Genomic DNA, 12,794 nt, shown 5'->3' on the forward strand with positions numbered 1-12,794 from the left:
GTCGAGTCAAAAAAGAACAGACCGACTTTACCAATAAAGATAGAATCTTAGTTACCGACGTTGAGTTGTGATTAGCAACTATTTAACAAATTATTGATTAATTAATTGCCATAGAAATAATCTATTTACCTTAACAACATTTGTATTTTGTTAATCAGTTTTATTTCACTCTTCATCTGTACATTGTATCGATAACATCAAGTCAAAATATAGTTACCTAAAAGTACAATTCAATCTTTTCCTTATTTAATGTAGTAGTTCTTATTTCAACCGCTACAAACAGGCACGTTTTAGCTCCATCTGTCCTAATATTAGCCAACTAATTTATTGCTCTGTTTTACTCTCGTGCCTCAATCTCGCACACACACATATGCTTAAATTTTTACAGACATTAATCTTTTTTATTAGGCTTCTAAAATTACTTTTAAAAATTCACAGATATTCTTTCATATTAGACCGAAGACGGACGCTATGTCTTTTGCACAGAAAAACTGTAGAATTTTAAAGTTAAACAAATACTGACGCCACGTGCAGATAACAAAACTGTAATTAAAATTTTTTCCGTTTTTACTAAACATTATAGCGTCCGTTCTTCATTATTATAAGTACTTAAATTGTGGAGAAGGATTCTTCAATCTGTATAGCTAAAAAAAAGATTAGTGTCTGTAAAAATAATGTTGGTAAAGAAGAACTGTAAGATCCTCTTAACTATTTCTATAAAACTCTTCTATAAAACTCTTGTACATAAAGCTGTCGTATATGTTACCAAAACAAAACAGTATTGCTTTACCTGTCAAAAAAATTGTACATATTTAGAACCTTTCCAAAAAACCTGTCGTATATATCTAAAAAAAAGCTGTTGTATATATAATAAAATTTTCAAAAAAAGCTATCCTATATACTTTTTACAAAAAAATATGATATCAGGAAATGGCGCCAAGTGGGACTAAAGAACTATGAAGAAAGTTGTACACTATTTCTATAAAACTCTTGTACATAAAGCTGTCGTATATATAATTAATTATATGGTTCGCCCAGGCTTTTTCGTTGCTGATGCTGCGTGCAGTCAGCTGAGAGATCGATCGATAATATCGATCGGTCATTCAACGGTGTGAGAAGCTGTTTCTTAGCAACTTTGAAATGTTATTAATAATGTCTGTAATCATGGTAATATTGTTTAGACGTCTCTATGACAGTTTGTAAATAAACTGTGAGACGTCAGATTTTCGAAAGCTGTCTGCTCGGGCGGACGTGTGCGATGGCTCTGATCTTTTAATTGTATTCCCGGTTACTCGTTGTATTCATTCAAGTTATTGTTCTTATTAAAGTGTGTTCTTTTATTCAAATAAAGTGTTCCTTGATTTCCGCGAGTTCCGTTGACGTGTGCGATACTTCGTTTCGCGGGCGCAACATTTTTTGGGGGCTCGTCCGGGATCGGAGCGGTTATTCAGTGGTGCAGTGCAGTGCGGAGCAGTGGTTTTATCATGTCAACGGTCCACTCGCCGAAAAAAACACGTTCCCAGACTTCATCAACGTCGGCTGAGTCGGAGATGCTGCGCGCAATTCTGCAGGAGCTCGGACAGCTTCGGGAGGAGCGAAGACAGGAGCGGGAGCAAATTCAAGCAGAATTGAGGCAACGGGACGAGGCGCTGAGCAGATTAAAGCAGCAGATTAACCAGATAAGTCCAATAATAATACTCAGAATGGCGATCAGGGCGAGAGTTCTGCGACGGGAAATGTTTCGTGCGTGCTCGTAAATTCGGTGTCAGTAAATTTGGGTTATAAATTGAAACCAGATATGTATGACGGGACGGGATTGTTAAGGAAATTCTTTTCTCAATTTAATTTGATCGCGAGTGCGAATAATTGGACAGAGAATGCAAAAACTATTGCGTTAGCATCCTGTCTTAGGGGAAAGGCAAGAATGGTATTAGATTGTGTTTCGGAAATCGAAAATTTAAGTTTCGCAGAATTAAAATAAAAATTAGAGTTACGATTTGGTGAAGGTCATCTTTCCGGAACGTATTACACGCAATTTACAAATAGACTACAAAAATTTGGTGAGGAAATATCGAATTTAGGCGCTGACATAGAAAGGTTGTCAAGGTTAGCCTATTCAGAATGTTCGGAAGTCCGAGAAAAGATAGCGTGTGCGCAATTTGTTAATGCGCTGAATGATCAGTTTATAAAATAAACTCTTCAGTTAGAGGGAGTCTCTTCATTAAAATTAGCAATTAAAAGAGCGAAAACTGTAAAAGAAATTAACAAAAATAATTTTTCAGAAATAAAAAGAAGAAACTTTGAAAAATTTGAAAAAGATAAAAGTGAGAAAAATTATAATTTTTCTGAAAAATTAGAATCAGAAAAAGAGATAAAGAAAAAGGAAAATAAGAATTTTAGTAGAAATAATTTTAATAAAAATAAAAACAGTTTTCAGAAAAATGATAAGGAATGTTGGCAATGTGGAAAGTCAGGACACTTCCGAGCAGAATGTCCGGCTTTAATAAAAGAAAAGTCAACAAACTAGGTTTTGTCGAATTGTTCGGGGTAGATTCGACAAAGAGCAAAGAGGCCCCGAAAAGAGAATTAAGATTAAGTCGTATTCAGAAAGAAAAGTTTTGTTTTAAAGGGTTAATCAATGAAAACCCGTGTTTATTTAGAGTTGATACGGGTGCGGATGTTTCGATTTTAAGTAATAGAATGGCAGAAATGTCGAAGATTTATAATAATTCGGGAAATGAAAGATTAATTTATCCCATGGGAGAGGAAATTTCAATTTGTTTTCGGATAAATGCAAAGGTGAAATTAGGGAAGTATTCATTAGACTTGTCTCTTTTAGTCGCGGAAATTAGCGACGATTGTATTCTAGGAATAGATTTCTTGTCAGCAACAAATGCGGAAGAAAGTCTTCGGTCTGCATTAGGATTGACTGGGAAAGAGTTTGCTTGTGCACGGTTAAATTTTTAAAAAGATGAAATTCCTTTTGCTTTAAGGGAATTATTTGAACGAGATTTGGAAAATTTAGATTCTTCTCAAAAAGAAATGTATGCAAAAGTTTTGCGAGATTATCAAGATGTTTTCTCAGAAGAAGTTATCGCTGGAAATTGTGATTTAATAAAACATGAAATAGACGTAGGAAATTCGCATCCTTAAACAAACACCTTGTCGGATCCCTCTTCATTTGAGAGCTGAGGTAGAGGAAATAATAAAGGAAATGGAGAAACAAGGTGTAATAGAAAAATCACAAAGTCCATGGTTATCTCCTGCGGTTATGGTAAGGAAGAAACATGGATTACTTTGTTTTTGTGTTGATTTCCAAAAAATCAATACTGTGACAATAAAAGATTCTTATCCTCTACCGCGAATAAACAATACGATTGATCAGCTTTCTGGAAATTCTTGGTTTTCTACTCTTGACCTTAAGAGTGAATATTGGCAAATTAAAATTTGCCCTGAAGATAAAGAGAAAACAGCATTTTTGTTAGAAACCGGTTTATGGCAATTCACTGTAATGCCTTTTGGGTTGTGCAATGCTCCGGCAACATTTGAACGATTGATGGAGCAAGTTTTGTGTGATTTAATATCGAAAATTTGTTTAGTATACCTAGATGATGTAATAATTTTTGGGAAAACTTTTGAGGAAATGTTGCAGCGGTTAGAAATTGTCTTTTTACGATTTAGATCTACTCATCTTAAACTTAATCCAAAGAAATGTTCTTTTCTTAGAAATTCTGTAAAATTTTTAGGACATATCTCCAGAGAAGGAGTGACTACTGATCCGGAAAAAATAATCGCTGTAAAGGATTAGCCAGTTCCTCAAAACAAAAAGCAATTGCGTAGCTTTTTAGGATTTTTTTCATATTACAGGAAATTCGTGAAAGGATTTTGTTCATATTACAGGAAATTCGTGAAAGGATTTTCTTTTAGACAGAAAGAAGAAAATGTGTGCTATTCTGATGTTTTTAATTTTGAAGTCACATTATGAGAAAGAAATAAAGGCATTTTCTCAAAAAAGATTATGGATTAAACCATGGAAAGCTAGAAGAAAAGAAAAAGGTTCTTTTTATAATCTCTTTATGGAGTTACAACTAGAAGATCCAGAGAAATATCGTAGGTAGGTATGAAATCTTTGTCTTTATGTACAAGTTATAATCAACGGAATATGAATGCAATTTGATTACAATTTAATAACTAATCGTCTTCAATAACTAATAATAAATTTTTCTGTCAGATGTTTTCGTATGAATTCAGATATGTTTGAGGATCTTGTGGAAAAATTGACTCCACTAATTAAAAGACAGAATACTCATCTTCGGGAAAGTATCTCACCAGCAGAAAGGCTTGCTGTGACATTACGTCATTTAGCAACAGGTATTTTATAGAACAAATGTAATTCAAGCAAGTTATATATTTTGTGTGACCTTTTCTATCATATAACATTTCTGTTATCTTTTGTAGGAGAAACTCAAGAATCATTATCTTATACTTTTCGTCTAGGGCAAAGCACTATATCTGGGATTATAAAGGATACTTGTGGTGCCCTTATTTCTATTTTGCAAAAAAAATATCTTAAATTTCCAGACAATGAATTGGCTTGGAAAGTAATTCCTCATAATTATATGGAAAGATGGAATTTTCCAAATTGCTTGGGTGCCATGGATGGCAAACATTGTCTGATAGCAGGGATCGGCATCATCGATATTTTCAGTAATAATTACAGCTTTGATTAACAATTACTTAGATAATTAGTAATCAAACTCGAAAATTATTTGATTACTTGATTAACCAATAATCAAACTCGAAAATTATTTGATTACTTTATCAATCAGTAATCAGAAAATAAAATTTTTGATTACTCGATTAATCAGTAATCAAACTCGAAAATTATTTGATTACTTTATCAATCGGTAATCAAAAAATAAAATTTTTGATTACTCGATTAATCGGTAATCAAACTCGAAAATTATTTGATTACTTTGTCAATCGGTAATCAGAAAATAAAATTTTTGATTACTCGATTAATCAGTAATCAAACTCGAAAATTATTTGATTACTTTATCAATCAGTAATCAGAAAATAAAATTTTTGATTACTCGATTAATCGGTAATCAAACTCGAAAATTATTTGATTACTTTATCAATCGGTAATCAAAAAATAAAATTTTTGATTACTCGATTAATCGGTAATCAAACTCAAAAATTATTTGATTACTTTGTCAATCGGTAATCAGAAAATAAAAATTTTGATTACTTGATTAATCGGTAATCAAACTCGAAAATTATTTGATTACTTTGTCAATCGGTAATCAAAAAATAAAATTTTTGATTACTCGATTAATCGGTAATCAAACTCGAAAATTATTTGATTACTTTATCAATCAATAATTAGAAAATAAAATTTTTGATTACTTGAATAATTGGTAATCAGAAGGAAATAATTTCAATTACTTGATTACTCAATAATCGAGGTCTGATGTTTCTTGATTATTTTAGTTAATTAATAATCAGCGCAAGGCAGCAATTACGTAGAGAAATAAGGAATAAATTCAACGAAATATTTTTGTAATAAAATTAATTGAATTAATTAGAACTTTTTGTGACTGATAAAGGAATAGTTCAATTAACAAAATAATTTCTCCGTTTTCAATGAACTAATATGTTTAATGTGAATGAAAGTCTGCGTTTATTTAAAAAAAAAAATTTGCAAGATCCAGTGATTGCTTCTCTCAATGCAATATCTAAAGTAAATTAGTGAATAATATATAAAGAAATATATTAAATTGATGAGAATTGACAGAGGCACAATATTAATGTAAGTATATTTTTAGTATAAGTAATTTTTATTTTTTACGTTCTCCCAAAGATACAATTTGCTTTTGACAGTACTCTTTTTTCAAAATTGTCATCTGTCAGCCGATTAAATTTTGCAGCATCAAACATGGTGGCAAAACTGAACATTCTTTCGACTGGAGCCGAAGATGGCAACAGAGTATTATATTTTTAAAATGCCGATTTAATAATTGGGTATGCATGCAAAATTGATATATCGTTTTTCTGCTCTTGGCAGAAACGTTGAAATTCAATCTCACATGCAGTAACCCCTGTAATATTTTCAACGTTTTCATTGTCGAAATCAAACCCGTCATTACTAATGTCCATCTAATTAATATCTATCAGATTCTGTGATGGAACATTGTAACATGACGCTATTCCATTTTTTATAGCGGTCAATGCGTTATCTCGTGCCGTTTTACTTAGGCATTTCAACCATCTTATTTTAAACTTGGGGTGAGTTGCCGCCGCTACAGCAGCTTGCTTTCCTTCCTCGACAACTTTTAACAAATTCGAAAATCTACAGTGGAAGGAAAAACTATTAAAATCTATCTTAAATTTACTGAAATACGAACGTAATTAAATTAATTTTTTCCAAATTGATGTTTATAATTAATTTTTGATAATTAAAATTACTTAGTTTTGCTTTCTCGCGTCTGTAACACTCGATATTCTAGATAATAATTGATGCAATCGATCGTAAATTGTTTTTACCTTCTTTCTAAACTCGTTATTAGTAGATTTATCAATGCTGCGCAATAAATTAAATCTGCGTTGATCATTTTCTGCAATTTATTTTTCGCAGAAATAATTGTTGGTAGCAAGTAGCCATAACTAACATCTACTTCACCCTGAAGAATATCAAGTGCTTCTGCGATTGGCTCAGTGCATTTAACGTACTCCTCTAAGAATCTGTAAAATTAATAACACATTAACAAATCAGTTGAAAAATTTTCATTTTGCATGTTTTCCAAATTGTGTATATTACATAAAATCGTTCGATGTTAAAGGATTTGCAATATCCATTTGAACATTCAGGATCAGAAGGTTGTCTTTCAACTTTATAAGTTGTTTGAAGCAGTCGAACAACGAATTCCATCGCGTAGCAACGGGTCGTTTCAGTGCTTCTCCGATCACAAAATCACTATGTGAAATCCACGTTATTGCCATGTGACAATCACGTGAATTTGTATATACCTATTCACTCTTACTCAGGCCGTGTTTTGGAGACACATCGCTTTGAACGTATCACTTTTTTTTTGCAATAAATCAACTGCTGCTAAGCCTTTCGGCTTAGTCGCTTTAAGACAGCTATCAGTAGCACTAGTAGCTATCAGTAGCAGTAGTATTGTGTGGTTTTACAATATTTTTGCTTAGGCTCTTAGTTCTGATAAATATTTTTAGATATTTGTTAGATATTTTTTTACGATTTTCGTGTCAAACTTTAGTTCGACAAGTACATAGTGGCCTCAAAAAATTTCGTGCACTCTCTCGCTCCGCCACCCACGGTCTATTCTCTCTGCTTCCACCCGGCAATTGTTCGCACGGCGAGGCGCAAAAAGTACGTATTTGCATTTGGTTTGAATTCATATATTTAATTTAATTAATGAAATATGTTGTTACTACAATCGTAATATATTTAATTGTTAAAAATAATTGTAAAATATACACTTAAATGAAAATTTATTTAGAATTTTAAAATGATTGTTAAAAAATAAAAAAAAATTTATTTGTGTTTAAGTCAACTGTTTCTTTGTTTTATTGTTTGAAAACAAATTGTTACCATACGATTTACTTTACTTTATGCAGAATATGACATTATTTGATGACAATAGTTCATCTAATATGAATGACGATAGTGAAAATTCAAGAATGTCCATCGTTTCTAATAGTTGTGAAACGGAGATGGCTTCTACGAGTTTTGAAAATATAATAAAAACTACATTTGAAGGATCCATAGAGAGAGATAGTTTGGAAGAAGAATACAATAAACGGTCATATTTAGATGGTACATGGTTTGTTCCCGATTTATCAAAATCGACCTCTACTGGGAAAGTTTACGGCATATGCCAGATGTGTAAAGTAGATTTCAATAAACATTCTGTCATAAGTGGAACTTTAAACTCCTCATCTAATTTTAAAACTCATTTGAAGGTAAGATGCTTTGAACTAATTATTTTAATTACATTCATCCTTATTATCTTACTATTATTAATGAAAAATTATGTTGTGTGTCGAAAGACCAATAATAAACTTTTTAGGAAGGTCATTAACCGAGGCCACCTTTCGGGAATTACATTACAAAACTAATTTAAGAATTGTTAATCTATTATATCACTGGCGCGAGCACTCGTTCCTAGAAGCCCGAGTGTCACTTGTGTCTCTTTGTCCTTAAAGAATATAACACGTAATAAATGCTTCTCATATTAAACTGTTTTCAGAGAGTACATAGTCAAAAATTGACGGAATTTGAAAATTACTGCTTTGCTAAAAGACACGTTTCCTACATAGATAGTGAATTTTGAACTATAAATGTGCATTACAGATATGAATATTCGTAAAGATGGCAAACAACTGCATCATTTATCTGCCCGAACATTACTGCGTAGAATTGAGGAGTCATACGAAAAAAAAAATGAAAAATATAAAGAGCGAGATTTCAAACGCCAAATATGTATGTACGACAGCAGATATCTGGAGTAGCCACAGTCGTCGATTCATTGGTGTGACTGTTCATTGGGTAATTATTAAAGAATTAATATTATTAATCAATGTATACTTGAAACTTGTAACAGTGGTCATTAAATTTGGAACTTATATATGCTTTCATTTAGATTGATGAACAATTTTTCAAAAGGATATCATATGCCATTGCCTGCAAACGATTCCCCGGAAGCCACACACATGATCAAATCGCCATTATTTTGAATGAAATTCATTCAAAATACAATATAACTGGTGAAAAGTTGGTAGCTACTGTCACAGACAATGGTTCCAACTTTGTCAAGGCTTTCAAAAAATTTGGAGTTCATTTAGATGATTCTTTGTTTCATGAAGGTAAGTCGACGTCTAAGAATTTTTTTTAACAATACTTTTAAATCCAAACAATGGAGACATTAATAGATAAATGTGTAAACAAATCGATCTTTAAATAGATAAATGAATAATGTACGGGAGCTAATGATAATATGGATGTTGTAGACTCCATCGAAGCATACGAAGAACAAGATCAAAATGAACATGAATCTGCAGAAATAGTATCTTTTGAAGGAATTGTTTCTCCGTTATTACCTCCTCATCAAAGATGTGCTAGCCACACTCTGCATTTAGTTGCAACAACTGATATTTTAAATAGTATCAATTTGCACGAAAATATGAAATTATTGTACGACGATGAAATAAAGAAATGCACGAGTTTGTGGAATTTGATGAGATCTCCAAAAAAATATGAGATCGTGGTCGAAACTTTGGGAGAAGCACTGAAACGACCCGTTGCTACGCGATGGAATTCGTTGTTCGACTGCTTCAAACAACTTATAAAGTTGAAAGACAACCTTCTGATCCTGAATGTTCAAATGGATATTGCAAATCCTTTAACATCGAACGATTTTATGTAATATACACAATTTGGAAAACATGCAAAATGAAAATTTTTCAACTGATTTGTTAATGTGTTATTAATTTTACAGATTCTTAGAGGAGTACGTTAAATGCACTGAACCAATCGCAGAAGCACTTGATATTCTTCAGGGTGAAGTAGATGTTAGTTATGGCTACTTGCTACCAACAATTATTTCTGCGAAAAATAAATTGCAGAAAATGATCAACGCAGATTTAATTTATTGCGCAGCATTGATAAATCTACTAATAACGAGTTTAGAAAGAAGGTAAAAACAATTTACGATCGATTGCATCAATTATTATCTAGAATATCGAGTGTTACAGACGCGAGAAAGCAAAACTAAGTAATTTTAATTATCAAAAATTAATTATAAACATCAATTTGGAAAAAATTAATTTAATTACGTTCGTATTTCAGTAAATTTAAGATAGATTTTAATAGTTTTTCCTTCCACTGTAGATTTTCGAATTTGTTAAAAGTTGTCGAGGAAGGAAAGCAAGCTGCTGTAGCGGCGGCAACTCACCCCAAGTTTAAAATAAGATGGTTGAAATGCCTAAGTAAAACGGCACGAGATAACGCATTGACCGCTATAAAAAATGGAATAGCGTCATGTTACAATGTTCCATCACAGAATCTGATAGATATTAATTAGATGGACATTAGTAATGACGGGTTTGATTTCGACAATGAAAACGTTGAAAATATTACAGGGGTTACTGCATGTGAGATTGAATTTCAACGTTTCTGCCAAGAGCAGAAAAACGATATATCAATTTTGCATGCATACCCAATTATTAAATCGGCATTTTAAAAATATAATACTCTGTTGCCATCTTCGGCTCCAGTCGAAAGAATGTTCAGTTTTGCCACCATGTTTGATGCTGCAAAATTTAATCGGCTGACAGATGACAATTTTGAAAAAAGAGTACTGTCAAAAGCAAATTGTATCTTTGGGAGAACGTAAAAAATAAAAATTACTTATACTAAAAATATACTTACATTAATATTGTGCCTCTGTCAATTCTCATCAATTTAATATATTTCTTTATATATTATTCACTAATTTACTTTAGATATTGCATTGAGAGAAGCAATCACTGGATCTTGCAAATTTTTTTTTTTAAATAAACGCAGACTTTCATTTACATTAAACATATTAGTTCATTGAAAACGGAGAAATTATTTTGTTAATTGAACTATTCCTTTATCAGTCACAAAAAGTTCTAATTAATTCAATTAATTTTATTACAAAAATATTTCGTTGAATTTATTCCTTATTTCTCTACGTAATTGCTGCCTTGCGCTGATTATTAATTAACTAAAATAATCAAGAAACATCAGACCTCGATTATTGAGTAATCAAGTAATTGAAATTATTTCCTTCTGATTACCAATTATTCAAGTAATCAAAAATTTTATTTTCTAATTACTGATTGATAAAGTAATCAAATAATTTTCGAGTTTGATTACCGATTGACAAAGTAATCGAATAATTTTCGAGTTTGATTACCGATTAATCAAGTAATCAAAATTTTTATTTTCTGATTACCGATTGACAAAGTAATCAAATAATTTTTGAGTTTGATTACCGATTAATCAAGTAATCAAAAATTTTATTTTTTGATTACCGATTGATAAAGTAATCAAATAATTTTTGAGTTTGATTACCGATTAATCGAGTAATCAAAAATTTTATTTTCTGATTACTGATTGATAAAGTAATCAAATAATTTTCGAGTTTGATTATTGGTTAATCGAGTAATCGGAAAATATTTTTCTGTGATAAATAATTAATTAAATAATTAAATAATATTAATTTATTATTACTTTTTTGCCGATCTTTGTCTGATAGATCCTCCACTTAAGTCTGGTTCTTCATATTTTAATTACAAGGAAACATTTAGTATTGTGCTTTTGGGACTTGTGGATGCTCAACTCAGATTCATATTTGTTGATGTGGGCACAAATGGACGAGTATCTGATAGAGGAATATGGAACAAATGTGCTCTTAAACATCATTTAGAGAAAAATGATATAAATATACTCTACCAAATCCTCTACCAGATACTGAACAGGATTTTCTTTATGTAATTATAGGGGATGAAGGTTTTATTCTATCTACAAATATACTCATACCTTATCCTAAGGAACAATGTACAGCCAGAAAAGACAGAAGAATTTATAACTATAGGTAAGTCAAGAAATTAATGCTTTTTTTTATAAATTAGTAATAATCGAATTCTATATTCAATAATTGCAGATTATCTAGAGCAAGACGATGTTCAGAAAATGCATTTGGAGTCATGGTCAGCAAATTTAATATACTCCGATCTCCTATGAGATATGACCCAGATGATGCTCGTACTATTGTACTAGCAATTTGTTGTCTTCATAATATGTTGAGGTCTGATAGTGTAGGCCGTGCAATGTATACTCCACCAGGATACATTGATATGGAAGATGAAATGACAGGTCAGCTCCAACATGGAGAATGGCGAAAAGAACAAGGACAAGGTTTACAAAATTTTCAACATCAAGGAGGTAACCGCCATGCTCGTGCTGTCATAGAAATGCGAGAGACTTTATGTGAATATTTCAATAACGTTGGAAAAGTATCATGGCAAGATCAGGCAATTCATTAACAAGTGCAATATACTACTGTAGAACTTCTTATGTTCTGTCTTATGTCTTGTTCATCTTATGTTTTAATATATAGTTTTATATATTTAGAAATTTAGAAAAATAATTGCTATTATGAATACTTATAAATAAACGACATATCTATTTCTTTAAACAACAGAGTTCTATTTTTCTATTATCAATACAATTTATATGAATAAATACTTTATAATCTTTTTGTCAAGTCTGAACAAATAAAATCTGTATGTTAAAATACCTAAAACTAAAAATAACATATTATATATGTCAGAAACGCATAGCTACTTAGATGTATAATAATTAGGTATTTTCAATTAATGTTTAATGTTTAAATTTTTGTAAAAGTGTTTACACACAAAAATACCTAATTATTTTAGATCTAGCAATAATCAGGCATTTCATATTTAGGACCAAATTCTGATTAAATCTACGATTAACTTTTAATGCTATCAACAGCATTTCTATCTGTGCACACACACGCACGCACGCACGCACGCACGCACGCACGCACGCACGCACGCACGCACGCACGCACGCACGCACGCACGCACGCACGCACGCACGCACGCACGCACGCACGCACGCACGCACGCACGCACGCACGCACGCACGCACGCACGCACGCACGCACGCACGCACGCACGCACGCACGCACGCACGCACGCACGCACGCACGCACGCA

The 12,794-nt window shown here is 31.9% G+C and overlaps 1 protein-coding gene across 1 annotated transcript; it reads left to right on the plus strand.

Moving 5' to 3' along the window:
- Nucleotides 1–1,017: 1,017 nt before the first annotated feature.
- On the plus strand, nt 1,018–12,333 carry LOC105669291 (uncharacterized). Its single transcript, XM_067352140.1, has 6 exons — nt 1,018–4,114; nt 4,232–4,371; nt 4,459–4,707; nt 11,307–11,456; nt 11,552–11,645; nt 11,715–12,333. Exons 1-6 carry the CDS (start codon nt 3,942–3,944, stop codon nt 12,094–12,096), a joined length of 1,188 nt encoding a protein of 395 aa, XP_067208241.1. The 5' UTR covers nt 1,018–3,941; the 3' UTR covers nt 12,097–12,333.
- Nucleotides 12,334–12,794: the final 461 nt, after the last annotated feature.

This window comes from Linepithema humile, chromosome 3 (genome assembly GCF_040581485.1).
Source record: "Linepithema humile isolate Giens D197 chromosome 3, Lhum_UNIL_v1.0, whole genome shotgun sequence".
NCBI classification, from domain to species: Eukaryota; Metazoa; Arthropoda; class Insecta; order Hymenoptera; family Formicidae; genus Linepithema; species Linepithema humile.

Bases quoted from the DNA above. Each gene is read 5' to 3' on its own strand.
- LOC105669291 (XM_067352140.1), top strand. From the start codon at position 3,942: ATGTGTGCTATTCTGATGTTTTTAATTTTGAAGTCACATTATGAGAAA. The intron at 4,372-4,458 runs GTATTTTATAGA...TATCTTTTGTAG, and splicing joins ATTACGTCATTTAGCAACAG to GAGAAACTCAAGAATCATTA. The intron at 4,708-11,306 runs GTAATAATTACA...TTTGTCTGATAG, and splicing joins CGGCATCATCGATATTTTCA to ATCCTCCACTTAAGTCTGGT.